Below are 19,928 nucleotides of genomic sequence, written 5' to 3'. Positions count from 1 at the left end.
GGTATTAATCCAAAGGTTTATCATTCGAAAGTTTGTTAGTCCGACAAAAAAAAAATTCGATAGTCCGCAGTGTAATGGTTAGTTTAGATTCGTAGACTTGATACTCCAAAAAGGAAATTGTCAGTACGAAAATATGACATATACATATAGTACGAACAAAACTTTATTTCCGGTTTAGATCAAACCTTGGAATAACGAATTTTATTTTTTACTTTTTTAAAAGATTAATCTTCGGAATATCGAACCTTATTTCATTTTCGTAGTACCAAATCGGAGCATCGAATCTTATTTCATTTTCGGAATAAAAAACCCTTCAGAATAACAAGTTTTTATTATTCAATGATTAAGTTTCACAAACATGTTAGATTACAAAAAAACACGTCATACATTAATAGAAAATAACGTCATAGAGGAATTGGTCCTATTTTATTTACAAAATTTCTTTGACGGGTTAAAGCAAACCACTAACCAGGCATGTTATTCATCTACAATACAGAATTAAATGAGGCATTTTCTTTTTTGTCGCAGTGCAATTACTTGAAGGAATTTCATTTCTACAGTGCTTTCGCGTTTTGGCATAATGGCCTCCTACAAATCAGCGATATATCACAAATGTTGGATTGCTAAGGAATTATCGTGACGTGTGTTCAATTTATCCCACATGGATAGTTTTATGATTATAGAACACATCAATTAAAATGTTTAGCTTAATATATCCAAAACGGACTTACCTTTATTCAAACATCCCAAAAGTACAATCGAAAAAAAATTAAAGCATGAATTTCTAATTTATACTCGACCTTCTCTGTATTTTCTGTTTCAGAATATCCATATATTATCCATATTATCGTTTCAAGATTATCATTTTAAGCAATGAAATTCATGATCCGATCATCTTTCGGCTTACAGCCCTAAATCCAAACAAATATGAACCTAATTTTGTAAAGAGAGAGAAAGAATGAGAGAAGAGAAAATGATAATAAAATTTCCGTGATCCAAAATATAAAAATTCAGAATGCTAATGATTCTGTTATACGGATGTTGATGCTATGGATGTTCACAAAAATGATATTTTGCATTTTCAATTTAAGCTCTCATAGACCATCAAAGCACATAAACTATAATAATAATAATAATAAGAATAATAATAAATATTTACCCAGGGAAGCCGCTTCAGTTCTGAAAACTGTACTCCCAGCGGCCCTGCTATAATGACCATATACTAGTACTAGTAAATGCTCAAACCAAAATTGATACAAACCAAAAGAGGTTTGAGACGATCTATTGTGACTTTTTTTCTCTGCAAACTCTGTACATCCATTTCTTGGCCAATGTTAAAATTATATCACATTAAAACTGCCTTTTCAATAATCTTCTTCTTTACCAATTTGTCCTCCTTATTATTTCCATGCGATGTACATAATTACACCATATACATGGTAAACAATTCATAATTGGGTGCATTAGTCAGCATTTATATTTAAGATGTATATTCATATGAAATATATTAAAATATATTTCTAAAATCTAGTCATACAACGCACTTCGTTGCGATGATTGCAAACTGAGTAGATTTCTTCGATTGTACATTTTAATTGCTTTTCGTCTGAACATCGCCTTTCGAAGTTATAGTATTCCGTACTGTTGCTCAGATGTATTTGCCGTTGGTTTTGCCGTTTCGTTGAATATGCAGAATTTCATGAATATGACTAATTCATTTCCATATGACAGATGACAGCTATCTTACTATTGAATCCCGGATAACCTGAAATATATAGATAGATAAGATTATAGCGTTAACAAAGAGGGAACGTTTCTACCGTCCGTGCTCTACCCACATTGTAAAAACGCAGTTTCAAATGTTTAGGACATTGTTTAAACCCGTCATTCAATTTTTTTTTTTGAACATTTAAACAATTGCTTAAACTTGTTTTTATATTTCAATGTTTAAGCTTGGTTAAAAAGTTAATGAACTTGCTCAAAGCTTTAAGCAGTAGTACTCTTGTTGGAGTGACGGGCATATACAAAGTGCTTATAATTTTAAACAGCGTTTTTAAAGTTTAGATTAAAAAGTATAGTCAAATATTTGATTACAACATCATTCAAATGAAACAAAATGCTCTAAACAACCGGGTTTAGAAAATGAAGTGATCGGGTCCCGGGATCAGGTAGTGTAAACATTTTTAACAATAAAAATGAAATTTAAGGGAAAAAGGAAACTTTTAAAACCAGGTAACTTGTGTGAGAACAGGAAACTCAAAGAAACAGATCAACGAAAGTTTGAGAAAAATTGAATAAATAATAAGAAAGCTATGAGCATTTAAAGTTTAGATCATTATTATAATGTAGATCCTCCAGTTGGCAATGCGACAAAGATGTGTGATGTCACATGTGAACAACTTTCCCATTACTTTTCTACATATTTAACTTTAACTGCCTCTTTTTATCACATCTATCAGAAGATCGTGAATTCTTCCTATAGAAGGGCATGTAATACAGATTTTTAAATAATGCATTATGGATAAAGAGTTTGTTTCACCATAAGAAAGAGCAAAAAAAGAAGAAGACATTTTGGGGGTATTTTATAGTCCATCACTGGGAAAGTTGTTCACATGTGACATCACACATCTCTGTTGCATTGCCAATAGGAGGATCTCCATAGCATTGGTGATCGCAATATTCAAATGCTCATAACTTTCTCATTATTTGTCCGATTTTTCTCCAACATTCTTTGATCTTATTCTTTGATTTTTCTCTTTCCACATAAACCCACTCGTTCCAAAGGTTCCATTCCCCTTTAAACAACAACGCTTAATTTAAAAATGCCAAAGGATTAATATTGCTGTTATTTTTTTCAAGCACGTATTCATGCCTTCCTTAAATCATGGAAAACTTTCTTCCCTGAGCATGTTTAGAGTTACGATTGATCCGATCAACCTCAAGTATATGGAAAACCATCAACTTCAAATTTTTTCTTCAAGATATTTGCACAATGTCCTTTGAAGACAAAGGGAAGCACACTGAATTCTCAAAGAAATGATGAATGTATGAATATACATCATATCTAGAAAAGATTTTGAACAAACTAGTGTTTTAGATGTTGACGCTGCTGGCTTTCCATAGCTGTGATTGATTGGGTCAATCGTAATTCTTTGTCAGACGGGTCTCTGGTTTTATTGATTGATATATGTTGTGTTTACTACTATTTTGTTATGTAATAATTAAAAAAAAGTTTGACTTTTGACTAATCCAACGGTCCTCGAACTCTTCAGGTCAAACTGACTCGATTTAATTCAAATTTCATTTGCCAAAATCAAGTCATAATCATGAGGTACATTTTACTACATTTTGGGGGCCATGTCTGTCTAATGATATTAATTAATAGGTCATTACAGCATGGAATATAATATTGACAAAATACTGGACAATTAAGTTTAATGTCCGTGGCCTGGGGCTGTTAAAAACGTACATCCAAACCAAAACGCGAAAGGTTTGTGTGTAAGGGTGGTTGTGGGTGGGTGTGGCCTACATAATCCAGACACTCACCACAGTCGGTTCCTCATGAATAAAGTTGCTGAAATCGGTCACCATTTCCCTCTGATCTTCCTTGGCCCAGAATCCAAGACGTTTTCTAATAAACATAAATATCAGGAACCCCACTCCTACACCGATCAGAAAGAAAAACATACTGAGAACGATGTTGGCTGGTTTTACAAGCAGGTGTGCTGTAGGGCGATCAGAGTAAGCCATGACACCGAGCACGATGCCGGCAGCGAACACGGGACAAGCAGTCAAGAAAGCTCCGATCACGACATACCATGAAATTTTAATGCATCTCTTCTTCCACCGCGATGGGCCATATTCTTCGACTGACTGATTATCGTTGTCGTTATTTACGTAAACGGCGTGGTTAGAGCTTTTGTCGGCATCACGTTTCGACGCCGACCTCCCAATAATCTCAACGACGCAATTATTAACGTGGACCGTTTTAGGATCATAGCTTTCGACGTCAAGTTTAGCGTTCATTGTGTAAGTGATGTTGCGATCAGAATTGTTCTTCTTACCGCTTATTCGATCCCGATGTGACGACGATGACGATGATAAGGGCAATGAGTTTGATGATGATTTTGTTCGAATGACTCTTCTCTCGGCTTCACCTACTCCGATATGATTATTGTTGTTCTGCATTGTTGTGTTTTACTCCTCTTCAGACAATTTCGGTAAAAACTGTTAAAAAATGGAAAACGCCTTTCTTACAACAAATGCATATTCTAGATGACAATATCATCTTAACATTCCACAACATAAAAAGTCTTATTTCAAACAAATGAAAATGTTTATCTTTTACAATCTTATTCATGGAACATTTTTTTGTTGTCGTTTCTCCCTCCATTGCTCTCAGAGAAAAGGGCAAATACATATATATTTCAACTCAGTATCGGAGGTTGATATAGAAAAAAAACAGCATCCCTGGCGAGAGCGAAAGTTGGAGGCGTTAAAGTTGATTCCGATCTTTAAGATACGGTTATCATGTTTAGATATCATTAAAAAGTTGATTTTGCTTGGATGGATTACCGTATTTTAATTAGGAAATTATATTTTATGGCTTCCGGGGTATTGCAAATGCTTTAATTAGTAACTATTTATCAAACAGATAACAGTTTGTTAGCATTGGAAATTTTTACTTCTTCTGGCAAAGCTGTTTCCATGGGAATTCCCCAAGGCTCAAATCTCGGCCCCCTTCTTTTATTCAAATTTTACCGAACTCTAGCAGCATATTATTTTTTATTTTATTTGCAGATGACACAGGTCTTTATTTCTTATTTCTGACGATAATCTACTAAGAACATCCAATCGCATTCATATTGAGTTACAAAAAATATTTTTTTTTTGCAAATGAATTGTTACTTAACTTTAGTAAAACAAATTTAATGATACTCAAAACAAAAATACCTACATTCAAGTCAAATTAAAGTTTATATTGACGATAATTAAATACAAATGACAGAATTGGTAAGATGTCTTGGTGTGATACATGTAGATGAAATATCTTGTGTCATAGGAATATTAAGTAATATGATTTATTTATCTATCAAAGTACTATCAATAAAATTATCCATATTTACCAAAATACCGATGTGATTTTTCTCGTTCCATAATTGATTACAGAGGACCTATGATTTGGAATTATTCGAAATTAGAACAGAAATCTTGCCAGTCAATGTCTCTTTTTAAAAGACAATACAAATCATCTATTACAAACCAAACATTCATTCAGTTGAATTTTGTGTTGCCTGTTTGCCCTTTATATTGGCGTACACTTTTTTAATATACATATTTATGCATATATATATATATATATATATATATATATATATATATATATATATATATATATATATATACATATATATATATATATATATATATGTATATAGATATATGTATATACGTATATATATGTATACATAATATTTGAATGTCACTTAGGGGACCAGCCTTGTTAGGCCCCTGCTGGTCCCTGCATCCGATAATTGTTTTTATTTGTTGCCTCTTTGCAATGTTATATATTCATATATCGTTTTACCATGTCACACGTATGCTTTTATTATTGATGTAAATAAAAGGCCATATTTTGGGCCAATCAATCTAGAAAACGAAAAACTTCGATGAAAGTATGAAATAAAACAAAGTCATATTTTTTGCAAAGCAGATCCTATTTACTTCCATGATCATTCATGCAGCCATGATGAATAAAAAAAAAATATCGAGAAGTCTAAGAAGAATAAATAATTTTGGTGGATAATCACAGCACAGTTAGTTTCCTATTAATGACGACAACCAACTCTAACAATAAAGATGATACTTACATCTCGCTAACAATGCAGAGTGTGTTTGTTTAGAGAACCGCACCGAATATCACACTTCAGTCTCCTTGATTATTGTAAACTCGGAGTGTAAATATATTTCTTCCTTTATATATGCTAGGAGAGAAGCTAGAACAGCGAGTTTCCAGATACACGCCTGCCGGGAAAATCCCCGACAATTGTAGTTGCTATGGTAACGATATGATCTCGACTTATTTATAATGAGATTGGTTCTTTTGTTGTTTAGAGAGCTTTTTCATACTTCCTTCAATGTGCTTCTGTTTCGTCTTCAACTCTTACAACCTTTTCTTCTCCTCTACCCATTTATTTTTCTTCCTTTGTCTCCATATTTCTTTGTCCTTTGTCTCCTTATTTTTTCTTTCTCTGTCTCCATATTTTTTCTTCCTCTGTCTCCTTCTTTTCCATCCTTTGTCTCCTTTTTTATTCTTCTCATTCTACTTACTCTTCTTCGTCATCTCCAACTTATCTTTCTCTCTTCATTATTTTTGTCTTCATCTTCTTCTTCTTCTTATATTCTCATTCTTCAAGATCAAATCATACTAAAAGTAATATTGATTGTATTGATAGTATCAACAGACAATAATATTATTATTGATATTAAAAATGATGATAATAGTAATAATAATGATAATAATAATAATAATAATAACAAGAATTAAATAAATAATAATAATAATAAGAAGGAGAATATAAAAATACTAGTAATAATGATAAAAATAATAAAATTAATAATGATGATAATAGTGGTGATAACAATAATAGCATGTGAAGTAATATCATTGCTATCATCATTTACTGTTGTTGCTCTCATTATTAGTTTTATCGTTATAATTTTGGGCAATGTTTCTTTTTTACAATTTACATTTTATCAACCTCTTCTGTGTCCTCTTTCTATTTATTCATAGATTGATTTTTGATGAGTCCTTTAATCGAAACAAAGTGTTATCGAATGGATCGTTAGTTGTTGATGTACACATCATCTATAATGCGAAATAGTGCACAGCATTCTTCAATCATATTAAATCAGATGAGATTTTCAAATTGATTTGATTTGACAAGTTGAATTAACATGTGATAGAACATGGTGGAGTATGTGATATTTCATTATTCTGAATAATTGAATGTATATAGCCATTATTATTTCCTCAGTATGCAATTTCTTTCTGCGGGAAACCATAATTACCCCTCCTCTCTCCACCCCCCCCCCCCCACACACTGATACACCATCACCTTTCACTGCAAATCGGGACGAAAAAAGTTTAATGACATACAAAAAAGAGTAGTTTAATAATCGAATTCGGCAGACTTCTGCCCAAACTTTATTTCATTTCATATCATTTCGATTAATTTCCAACGATTACAATATAATGCATCTTGATATAAAAAGCCATGAAACATACAGAAAATGTACAATATTATCATTCAAACATTATCATTTAATCATGTTTGGAATATGGAGGAGGCTGCTAAAAACAGTCAGAACTTGTTGAGTGCAGCCTCTTATTAAGAATATTCTTATAAATAATATGGACCAAAAACACAACAAGACAAGATTACATCCTGATCATGAAAAACCAATTAATATAAATGTTTATATAAAAAAATATTTATTTTTGTCAAAGAAAGAGAAAGTGAGAAAAGGATCATACCTGCCCTGGCACGCACAACGGATCTAATTTATCTACTTCTCAAGCAAGACACTACTTGATTGACGCAAGTTAGAATCAAGGAGTTTGGGTGTGGTTGTTCATGATTCGTTTTATTAGGTATCTTCATTATTGTATCTTGAATTCAATTTGATTAAGAGGGCGTATTGAAGGAATCATATGAATAAAATATGTGTGCAATGAATGTAAAAATAGATTATTTGATAAACCTCGTTGCTTCACAAGTGCAAAAAAAAAAATCTAACGGCAGAATCGCTTTTAAAAAATCCCGCTGTGTTGTCCCTCGAAGAGGAAATAAAATAAAATCAGGTATTCGGTAGTTGAGAAATACTAATATTTAGAATTAGGGTAATTCTGGATGAGGACAAATGCGAATGAATGTAAATCATAATTATGTAGCGCATAAATATCCTTCGATTTGTAGACTTTTCATTCATATGCTAAAATCTACGGAAAAATCATCAAAGCGATTTGTAAATTATGCACCCTGAACAGTGGCGTACAGGTAGGGGGGGGGGGGGCTTTCCACAACATAAGAAAATTACGACCAAGCAAAAAAAAAGAAGAGAAAACGAAAGAAAGAAGTGTGAAATGTGATATCATTTTCTGAATATTTTGTCAAAAATCGAACACGAAGTTGCATTTTTTTATAATAAAAATGTCGAAATTTTTGGCTAATTACGCCACTGACCCTGAATATTTATCTGATATATTTTGATGCCCAAAATATGAACAGATTTTCCAATTTTTTTTCTTTTTTTAGGGGTTCTCATTTACCTTATTCTCATTCATCTCTTTTTTGTCGTCATCGTCGTCACTTCCGTCGCCATAATCATGATTTCTTTATGCATTTTAGAATATGAAATCATGAATCAATTTGTACTCATGTCCTATGAAGCTTAAATGGCCTCCTTTTCGTTCCCCTATTTATTTTGAATTAATTTTTTTTTTGTACATAAGCCCATCGAATTTGACCAAACTATTAACTTTATATCAGCCTACAGGTAAATTAAAGTCCTACACATCGGCTGTTTGCTATTTCTCCAATACTGCTTGACCAAATACATTGTACAATAGGTGAGCCCCCCCCCCCTATTTGCATATGCCTCCAGTCTTCCACCCTATAAAATGCATTTCCTAGTCATAAGTATACCCAGTATGTATACAACAGTTAATATAATAGTTTTTATTGAATTTGTTGAAATTTTGCATTAAAGTAATAATCATTTATTTTGTTGTAGCTTTATGACATCCAATCCCTATATTTGTAGAATAAAGTGCTTAAAGCACCCTTTCCAAAATAAAATAAAAACATAACCGAGAGAGGGTGCTAAATACTGTACAACATCAAACTCTCCACAAGAATCAACGACTGGACAGAGAAATCGATGGCCACTACACTCTAATTGTCGGCTGTGAAAAGTGACCAGCCGAATTTTGAATTTATTTTAAGTCTTAAGGAATAACTTTTAAATCTCAAAAGACTTGAATTCAAATCTTTTAGATTTATATTCAAATCCACAAGATTTAAATCTGAATCTAATATTCACTATTCACAGCCGATCTGGATTTATTTTAAATCCTTGACATTTAGAGTGTATACATTACAAGTTTTGTAAATTTGGAATGTTAGATGTTTGTTGAGTATGAATGATTCACACTATTCACCCTTTAAAGAAGCTTTTAAAGAGGCTGAATTATACTATGTTTTCATGGATTGAATTGACGTAACATTCCTAATATGACGTAATTGATTAACTTTTTTGAGTGGAGTAACAGATTTTACTAAAATGATTTCAAATGCCCTTCGATTGCGAGCATGTCATTCAGAAATAATTAAATCACTTAAATTGAACGAACTGCAGTATCTTGAATGGAGTTACGAGCGATTTATTCTAGCTTCTTTTCAGTCTTTTTGTTTATTTTCTTCATTTTATTCATTTCATATTCTGTCCCATCTTCTTTCCGTTCTTCCTCTTTAACATTTCTTCTTCCTTCTCTTCATCTTATTATTACCCCTTCTTCTTCCAACTCCACTTTCTCTTCATCCTTTCTTCTTCCTCTTCTTCTTCTTCCTCTTCTTCTTCTTTTTCTTCCTCTTCTTCTTTTTTCCTCTCTATTTATCTTCCTTTTCTCCTTTTCCTTATCCTTTATGTCCGTATTTTTCTTGATAATGAAAAATTATATAAATACCATTATCATTATTAATCTTTTTGTAATAAAAATTGGCGTTGAAACTGCATTCAGGAAATAAAAATAGTACCTAAATGCTGTTCATCTCGACACTTACTTTATTCGGATTATATACATTAACAGTGTAATAGGAATAAACATAAATCAGTTTTACATATATTCAAAATCTTAATTTAAAATTTACCATATAATTTCATTGAGGACCCCTCGGTAGACCAGCAGCACCATGATTGATGCTGCTGAGTAGGGCCATCCCCCCGTTTCATTTGTCATTTTCAGTATGTATTGTTAATTGTTTCTAACGGAAATAAATTCAATTCTTCAATTCAATTCAATAACTGCTTTTGCTCTTACTTTTAAATACAACTTGATTTTTTAGACTATAATATGTGAATATGCTTACAAAATTAATATAAAAAGATGCTACATAGCATAAAATTACTAAAATATTATTTATTCATGTGTTATTTAATACAATCGACAAAACATTGCAGGGTAGTCCGTTTAAGCTGCTTTACAACGGTGTCATCCACAAACAAAAGAACATAAACATGATAAAATAAATAATCGAACATAAACATGGTAAGTGAATGAATAAGAGAGCATGAACACAATGAAAGAAATAACATAGCATAAATCAAAACTGAAAACATAAATATTTTCTTTTCAATAAGTTACTCAGATTTTTTTTTCTTTTCTGATTTCAATGTTATCTATGTTAGATAGTAATTTACCACCCTGAGAGCAGATATGCGGAAGAGAGAAATATGATTTTTTTAATGACTAAGTTTGTTTCCAATTTGAAGGTTTTTCATACTGCTTGCCATTTGAGATTTACAACATCTTAGCAATCTCATTGTTCTTGACAGTCAGGCATAAATTAACATCGATTTTGAGCTACAAGGTCCCACTTATTATGTGTCTGGGATATGTTATAAAAAATGAAGTCCAGAAAGGCCGAAAATAATTATTTAGTGCTACGCAAAAGTGAAATAAAAAGTGACCATAAACACCATATTAAGTTCATCCCATACACCAACATATAGTATATATATATATATATAAATCTCCCCATGAGATACAGTAAATGATGATTTTCCAGTCAGAGATATCTTGAAAAGTGTCTGCACTAATTCTCGTTATATTTTTCTTCCTGTGATAGCAGTCATAAGTATCCAACTTTGGCATGATTGGGGATAAGGTTTTTTTTTTAAATACTTTTTCAATGACAATGACTAACATCGATGAGACTGAGCAGTAAAATCTACACAATATAAGTAAAAACAAACAAAGCCGCGGCTATGTGAAAGTAAAACGTTGACAGTTTCATTGCACGGATCCGACGAGTCCGCGGTGTCACGTGACACGATTGAACCAGCCAATGAGAGAGTCGAATACAGCGCGATTCGTCGGAAACAGTTTTTGTGTGTCATGTAACCTCGCCACACCCACTTTACTTTCAGATTAAAAAGTACAGTTCCCGCACAACTCAGGTAAATTAGGTCCTTGACGGTTCATAAAAATCAGTGACGGATGTATAAACAATGTAACTTGTAAGTATGCCTAATTATATTAGTCCCTGCGGCATTTTCAATGACGTCTTGTGGACATGTGGCAAGCTAGATTCTTCTTGATTCGTTGTATCTTCGATCCTCTGAATCTGTGAATTGATAAAACATATTGAATTTTTGATAGTTTCAGTATGGTATAGCACAGAAGGAAGGGTATAGGTATTGAATGGATAATGTCCACGCCTATTCGTTCATACATCAATGTTAGTTTTTTCTTTTAACCTCAATTTATTGCATTGAAAGTATATGCAATATGATATTCAAACGTATCAACCTAATATATCAAAACCTGGAAGTGAGTGATGACACGATGATTGTGTAATTTGACATTTCCTGTCCTCACATATTGGGAGAAAATAAAGGGGGAAAAGAGAGGAATGAAAGATAGTTATGGGGTGGCAATGATACTCATGATTACTCAACACAATATGTGTGTAATACATGTAGGTGAAGTGAAATATTTCTAAACTTTCGAAATATACGAACCACGTGAAAAAACTGAACTTGAATACCGTTTTATAAACATCTCAAGTCGTTAATAATACGTTAATACATCTTTAATTACAAGTTTGCGCTTTCTATAATGTAATATACATCATATTATGGAAAATGATAATGCTTTTCTGAATGGCTTCTCTAATGATTATCTTTGGAAGAAAAATTATGTCTGTCTCTATCAGAAAGTTTATGTGTTGGTGTACGCACCTTTATATTATTGTTGTGTGACGTGAAATGCCTGTTGGCAACCAAAGGTTGCTACTTTGCACCTATTGGATACATTATCAATTTTTTTAAAGTTCACATTTTGTAACTTCCTCAAAATGGTTCACCTCTGCACCCTTTTGGATGCATAATACAGCTAACAGCACCATTAAACATGATATAGGTGCATAAATGTACATATGCCTATTAATAATGCCTTTTTCCCCATTAATTCGTCCTTCTACATTGAAAATTGTCACTTGGTTATATTTACTTTGAGCCACATTAAAATTGTGTTAAATGCATAGTAAATTCATTTTGCTTATTCAATCCATAATCAACAGGTAGTCTTTCAAATAAACCCACCAGCACACCTTAAATGCTCCTATTGTAGATTTGGAAACCCCCTTTTCTAGTGTGTCACCATGGTTAAACCATAGTTGAACAATCTTTTTTTCAAGCCTCATAGATATTACCTTCGTTTCTTTCATGACGATTTTCTTCATTCGATGATCTCTGCGTTGTAACATTAACACCGTTGTTGACAATTCCCGTCATTCTGTTCTGACCGATGTCGTACGCATTCATACCCCTGACCTTGTAAACGACGAGGAGGATGATTGTGACGATGAGGAAGACCATGGCGATGATGAGTATGGGTGCTCCTGGTTTGATGAGGTCATTGCCGGCTGGTACGTCGACTACACCGAGAACTACAAGGACGAGGCCGATGATGAACAACGGGCACGCGCAAAGGAAAGTTCCTTTGAGGATACTCCATATTCTTTTCGTGACGCTCGCTCTTCTCTTATACTCATCGTTCATGCCGGGGGAGTTAGTGTCAGGGTTAGGTCTTTGGGCGGATCTCTCACCATTGCTCTTCCCGCCATATGGCCGATACCGATCAGGTTTATTAGGAGGGCTATCGAATCCAGGGGGCGGAGGGTATATGTCGTCTGTTTGTGTGGGGTCTTTGAAGCTTCGGTTTGTACCTTCTGATTCATAACTTGCCATGGTAGTGGCATTCGAAATGAGTTCTGTCACAAATTATCAGTAGGAGATCCGTTTTGGAATCAGCGTATGCATAAGTTCTGTTGGCAAATAGTGATAATGACATTATAGCAGAGAATAAAACGACCCTGATATTCAATTAGGCCTACTAACTTTGTTGTAATTGTCGTGTTCATCATTCAGGAAGAAGAAGAAGAAAAAAAAAGTATTTCTTTCAAGGATCCCTTTTGCACATTAACAAGAGGTAATCTAAAGGCAGACTCATACTAACAATATAGCTTCTAACATGATCACAATATTCCATGTTCATGAATAATTAATCTCAGTCCGTCTTATAGTAAAACGGAAACAATAATGTAGTCACTTAAACGTGAAGCCGTGGTAAGCTCTCATATTCCAGACCATTTTTTAAATACAAATCCCTTTGTTACATCTCCCTCTTCCCCTATCTACACTCAGCCTATCTCCCCCTCTCTCTCTCCCTCTCTCACACAAACGCACCCCCACACACACATACACACCCTCTCTCTCTCTCTCTTTACCTCATTTCACCCTATCCTTATTCTTTCAATGAAGAGTTACACAAATTGATTCTATATTTTGTATTTAAATTAATAAATCAGCTATGTCTTTGATAAAAAAATTCATTCTAAATTTGAGAGCGTTAGAAATAGAAACATTTCTTTTGTAGCAACCCTGCTGTGTTTTCATTATATCTGAAATCTTACTTTTCTACAACTCAATGATTTGATATTGAAAACAAATTATATCAAATGACGAGCTCATAACTGTGTTAGGTAAACTCTAAAATCAAATCAATCAAAAATGATTATTTAATAGGGTCAGCTTGGTGCAACTGTAATTCTTGTCATATTTTACTATTTTCTAGTCGTATTTGACTAGAAAAGAGTTATTCCTGACTAGAATCTATGACAGAAATGTGACTATCACTGATTGTCATGTCAGTTGCACCCAGCTGACTACTGGTCTAGTCAATTTTACTGATCTGTTTTAAGAGTGTAGCTACACAATAAAAAATCATAATATTAAGTCATGTGGAGTAAACCAGAAACAAGAGTGAAAGTGAAAGAAAATAAATTTACATGAACGGTAAGAGGGATTGTATTCCCATTCTAACAAAGTTATAATAGTTCTCCTGTTATACGCATGATTATAAATGATATAAATCCGGAGATTCTGAATTGGTTGAATAAAATAAAAAATAAAACAAATATATGATACGTACCCCTATAACGTAATGTGGGACAGAGCGCACAGACGTATCACCAAACCATTCCAAATCTTGCTTCATTATACTATGATAATATAGGCATATCATATGCATGTAGCGATGAATAATACTTGTTATATTTATCTGTGAGAGGTTAAACCGTTTAATTGATAAATATCTCACCCATTCACGGTCATTTGGTTCGTTTTCTCATAAGGGTGTGAACAGTGAGTATTGATCAATACGTGTAGGCTGAATTCCAAAGAACGTTACACAGAATTTTCTCTTCCACAACGCGCAACGGATTCAAGAACAAAGAAAATATATTGTCAATTGCCTTCCATGACAAGGAACAACCAAGGAAGCTCTGTCGAAAATTTGTGAATCAAAACAGCAGTTTTGTTCTTGACTCTCGACAAACGATATATTTGCAATTTTTCGTCTACTCAGAAACTTAGGATGAAACTGCTGAACGTTCTGGTCCACCAATTTTCGACAATGGCCTTCCTTCTGTTCATTGTCATTTGACGTATATTTTTCAATAGATTTACTGTGTTCTTGGAATCCGTCCCCATGGCAATTGCAAAAAATCATTATAGTCTGTTCCACAGGAGGTGGAAATCTGCAGCAGGTGCAGAAGCCTTATTGGTGCCCGGTCACACCAACGAAACCGACTCCAAACCGACCTATATGGTATGCTACTGTAAATAATGTAATTGGTTTGGTCGGTCTCGGCCCGGTCTTACAAAGAGTTACGGTTGATCCGATCAACCTCAAGTATATGGAAATCGATTAATGTCATAATTTTTTTCTTTAGGGAATTTGGAATATATCCTATGAAAACAAAGATAAGCATATTTAATTGTCGAGAAAACAGTGAATGTATGAATATACATGTACATCATATCTAGAAAATATTTTGAACAAACTAGTGTTTTAGATGTTGGCGTTGCTGGCTTTCCATAGTTGAGGTTGATTGGATCAATCGTAACTCTTTGCCCTGGAGTTGGTTTCGCAAGTGAGATTTGGCATTGAATGGGTGTTTCCAATAATAACTAAGAAACGTTGCGTGAACATCGATTCACTGTTTTTTTTTCCATAGTTACACTGAGGGAGCTATTCATATTCTTAAACGATGAACATTGACACACAACTCCCCCTCCCTCTCTCTCTCACTTTTTTTTTTAACAAGTGCACACCTAGTTACCAATAATGCAAATAGCATTTCCATTTATTTGAAAGCAGGATAAAAGAGCATTGTAGATTAAATGCCTTGCTCACGGGCATAGGTGCCACGGCCGGGGATCGAACCCCGAACTTTCCATGTATAGTCAGGCGCCTTAGACCACTCGGCCACGGCACCTCCGCACACACACACCTACGCACACACTCACCCACACACCTCCATGTATGGACCAATAATTCAATTCACCATGCCCATGCAATATTGTCTTCTCGAAATTAAATCACTGTATATACGTCCCTATACCCATAGCACTTGCCCAACATTCACAAGTTATACAGCACATAATTCTATTTTCAGTTTCAACACCATTTCAATCCACAGGATGATGATACATAATTACAGTGCTACCATAGTTCATCGATAGCAATAAAAAGTTCTATTTGTTGATTTTGATATAACATCCACCTAAAATGACAAAATTAGACAAACGAAATTGATTTCCATAGAATCCATAGAGAAATAACCAAGAATTACTTGCATTTAAGAAAAAAAGAAGAAGATGTCATTCAGTTTATCAATTGAGAAATAGGTACGTTATCAGAGATTTGTGTCTTTTCCAGCATATGCTTAAGAATTATTCACATGATCAATATCAATATAGATTGATTTTTAATGAGATACATTTATTCAATTCAGGCGCGGATCCAGAGCGGGACTGTGACAGGGAGCGAATTTGTCTGAAAAGTTTGACGAGCAGAAAAAAAGAGAAAAAGAAGAAAAAAAGTTGTCGATCATTTTGGAGGGGTGCGCAATTAATGCATTCATCATACTGCACCATCAGATTTTAGAATATTAAGGGGTGCGCCCATACATTCCGATCCCCCGCTTGATCCGCGCCTGTCATTTATTAGCATTATTATTATTATTGTTATTATTATTATTTTATCATTATTATTATTATTATTATTATTAGTAGTAGTAGTAGTAGTAGTAGTAGTAGTAGTAGTAGTAGTAGTAGTAGTAGAAGTAGTAGTAGTAGTAGTAATAGTATTATAAATATTTTTATTAATATTAACATTATCATTATTTTTACTTATTACTGATACTGTCGCTTTTTCCATAGCCTCAAAGCGTAAGCAATGAATTAGTAAAACGGAATCTTAAAAATACAAACTACGAAAGAGATGGGTTTTTACTGTCTATTAATCAGAAAATTGCCTGTCATGAAAACTGTCTAATTATAAGAGGCAAATCAGTCCAGTAATTTAACAATGACACAGTAAAACTTCTATAACCGGCCAATGTAAATGTTATTAATACCTTAGACGACGAGGATCGTCGGCAGACTTTAGTTTTCTAGTTGGTATATCACAGTCAACAGTTACTTAAATACTATGGGGCCTGTTTATTCAGTGTTTTGTAGACGAACAAGAGTAATTTGAACATAATTCTCTGTTTTGAACATAAGTCTCTATTTCTGATTTTTCGTCTGGCATTTGCTTCACATAAAGAGAAAACAACACCAGTAATAGCACAAGGGCGTCGCCTTCCCACAGAAAGACCGTTCACGTATTTTGGCGCCCCCCCCCAAAAAAAAAAAAAAAAATCGAATTTTTTTTTATTGCTGAAATGGAAAAAAACACGTCATGAACTTTGTTCTGGTACCATTCTCGAACATAAATGTGACGTAATTATGACATAATGAGCAAAAACACTCCCACGTGCTTAAGTACATAGACGCGTCCTTTCTCTGGGAACAAGACGTTTCTTCGTTCAACGTGCGTACGCGCATAGACCGATTCGCGCTATGGGCCTTTCTGCGGTCAGTGGATCAGTAGATTGCGTATTTTTGTTCCCGGAAAAAGGGCGTAAGGTATTCCTTCTTAAGATTATAAAGCGTTTAGAGTATTTTGATAAACAGAAAGTATGAGAAATAGGGAAGCAAATAATACACTAGCTGCTAAAAGCGCAAAATAAGGTCAAAACATAATTTGCGTTTTCTCGAAAATGTACGTTTCGCGCACATGCGCGCTAACGGCCTTTCTGCGGGGAGGCAACGAGGGTATTGTGATACAAATACGTTTAAGCTTGATTTAAGTCAAATAAATATGATGAGACTAACACACAACATTGTCGCGTTCCTATACGCTTCAGAGAGCGAGCAAAAGAGAAGGATAGAAGAAAACCAAGTCCCGCGATTAAAGGGCACTCTTGAAAAAAAAATGTAGAAGCTATCACAGCCTACTCGGTGTCTTCATCATCGTCTTCATTCTCGGGAATCAGATCCGCTTGAATCGCTCCCGAAATCAGATCCTCTGTTCCTCCCCAAATTGGCTCCATTTCTGCTCCTTAAATCAGATGGATTTCCGACAAGTTCCCATTTATAATATGTGGTGAAAACCTTTGTGTCACCACATCGTCCGACCACTTGCCTAAGATTTACGCTATATCCCACTGGTACGCGATGTGTGACTCTTTGACCATAAGCAGTTTCCCTAAACTCAGAGGCGCTAGCAAACAACCAGTTATAGGGGGTTACATTTGACCCATTCAGCTCAGATGCGAACCTTCGCCTGAAGACTTCCCCGACTACATCTTGGCTGGTACGAGATGCGAGTCTTCCTTGAAAAACAGAATTCCCGATAGCGATGCCCGACGAAAGCCGATACTCGCAGTGACTTTCTGCGGCGCCATCGTGATTGTCACAATGTTGCACAAGTTCGTACGATTCTTGAGGGACGCACGTTAAGGGAGCATTTGTATACTCGCAATTACATCGCACTGAAGAGATGCTATTATCCAAAGCAGTATATGCTAAGGAATGAATACCAGTGGAAAATCGCTTATAATACCCACCGAAGGAAAGCTGTGCGTAAGCTTCCAAGTTGCATCCAGGTCGAACAACGATGACAGAAGCTTGGTTGTTCCATCCATTTTTCAAACTATCCTGAGATGCTTGATTTAAGATGTCATAGTTCCATCTACCGCCGCATGATTCCCTTTCGTTCCAACTACCGATATTATATAAACGAGCACACCGGAACCTTGTATCCGTGGAGTCAGAAATGGGAAGATCTTCCGGTCTTGGACATCCACCAAAGGCGATATCGGCTGAACACAGAACAATCAATAGGACTAAGAGCTTGAAATCCATCATCCGATCTGAAAAGGAAAAAAAATCAAGAGAGGGAATGATGATGATGTTAATGATGTGAATAATCAAGAACAGCAACAACAAAAACACCACGAGCATGTATGGTGATTCTTGGGTTTTTAATTACTTAAAACGTGTAAAACGGGATGGGACGTGGTATGTCATATCTAGAAAATTGCAGAAGAACTTTGTAACAAGATTATTGATGGCAGTGTCCTAAAGCTTTCTTATAAGTGGCCATTCTCATATCAGACAAAGTTGCCCTTCTTATGCCTGATCATTGCCAATATTTTCATCTGCAAGTGCATTTTTTAATTGAATATTCCATTTTGTTTGTTAACAACTCCTTTTTTTGCCTCGTGTTCTTTTTTCTTTTCTTTTCTGTTCTGCAGCGTACCCCTTTCGACCTCTGGTCAAATGAACCATTTTAACATGCTCTTATTAACTAATGGGTAAATGCCCATTTCTATCTAGTTTGTTTTAAAATACTTTCACTTCGTTAATTTAAGTTAATTGCAATTAGCACTCTTTCCTTTTTGCAAATATTTCTAATAGTGTAACATTGTTTCTATTCTCATTAATTTTCATGTTCCTTTTATTGGGTGAACTTTTTAGGTCTAAATTAAGAATTTGCCGCCTCATCTAAATGTCCTCAAGGGGTGGCAAAATAAGACCCTCCTATGCTGTTTGCTCCACTTACCATGCACCCACCACTTCCCTTTATAAAGGCAAATACAATGTCGTTAATTTTTTTAATGCATTTATTTTGTTCATATATTAAAATAACATTTACAAAACATATTGATATAGTAATATACAAGAAATAAAAATAATTTATGAAACGAGGAGACAGCTTATAAGGCAGAGAAGCCTTATTGGTGCTGCCTCCAGTAGAAAAAAAGTACAAATATACACAAAAACTTACAATACACTATACCTAAAAAATCTATTTACGTAACGTAAAGAAAGTAACGATAAAGCCTGTATAGAAAAATGATCAAATATTTTATTTGTCATTTAAGTTTGATTTTAGTATACTTTTGAAAACGGAAAGGAAAGGACTATCTTTTATATACAAAGGAAGGTTATTATTCCAAATGATTGGCCTTTGAAAAAAAAATTGATTTCTTTTTAGCAACATTAGTTCTCGTCATTGGTAAGTGAAAATGAGAGGAACTGCGTGTATTATATGAATGGAAATTGTCATTAAAAGAATATTAATCAGAAAGACTTGGTGGAATCTTTTTTTATAACAGAGGTACATGAAAATAGCCAAGTTGAAGTAGCATAGTTCAAATATGTTCAAGACTTTTGAGCGAAAAAAT

General features: G+C 34.2%; 2 protein-coding genes across 2 annotated transcripts; both read right to left on the bottom strand.

Annotated features, from left to right (window-relative positions):
- Window positions 1-1,330: 1,330 nt before the first annotated feature.
- LOC129270598 (uncharacterized) lies at window positions 1,331-5,935 on the bottom strand. Its single transcript, XM_054907957.2, has 3 exons — window positions 5,871-5,935; window positions 3,547-4,227; window positions 1,331-1,765 (listed from the first exon to the last, which is right to left on the bottom strand). Exons 2-3 carry the CDS (start codon window positions 4,186-4,188, stop codon window positions 1,739-1,741), a joined length of 669 nt encoding a protein of 222 aa, XP_054763932.1. The 5' UTR covers window positions 4,189-4,227; window positions 5,871-5,935; the 3' UTR covers window positions 1,331-1,738.
- Window positions 5,936-9,666: 3,731 nt separating this feature from the next.
- LOC129270597 (uncharacterized) lies at window positions 9,667-14,352 on the bottom strand. The gene is made up of 3 exons (XM_054907956.2): window positions 14,279-14,352; window positions 12,498-13,112; window positions 9,667-11,408 (listed from the first exon to the last, which is right to left on the bottom strand). The coding sequence occupies exons 2-3, from the start codon at window positions 13,033-13,035 to the stop codon at window positions 11,368-11,370; spliced, it is 579 nt and encodes a 192-aa protein (XP_054763931.2). The 5' UTR covers window positions 13,036-13,112; window positions 14,279-14,352; the 3' UTR covers window positions 9,667-11,367.
- Window positions 14,353-19,928: the final 5,576 nt, after the last annotated feature.

Source organism: Lytechinus pictus, chromosome 10, assembly GCF_037042905.1.
Source record: "Lytechinus pictus isolate F3 Inbred chromosome 10, Lp3.0, whole genome shotgun sequence".
NCBI classification, from domain to species: Eukaryota; Metazoa; Echinodermata; class Echinoidea; order Temnopleuroida; family Toxopneustidae; genus Lytechinus; species Lytechinus pictus.
The sequence above is the reverse complement of the archived record's forward strand: the minus strand, read 5'-3'. Positions and strand labels throughout refer to the sequence as shown.

Coding starts and splice junctions, on each gene's coding strand:
- LOC129270598 (XM_054907957.2), bottom strand. CDS start 4,188: ATGCAGAACAACAATAATCATATCGGAGTAGGTGAAGCCGAGAGAAGA. Junction 1,766..3,546: donor TTCATGAGGAACCGACTGTG/GTGAGTGTCTGG, acceptor TATATATTTCAG/GTTATCCGGGATTCAATAGT.
- LOC129270597 (XM_054907956.2), bottom strand. CDS start 13,035: ATGGCAAGTTATGAATCAGAAGGTACAAACCGAAGCTTCAAAGACCCC. Junction 11,409..12,497: donor TCGTCATGAAAGAAACGAAG/GTAATATCTATG, acceptor ATCAATTCACAG/ATTCAGAGGATCGAAGATAC.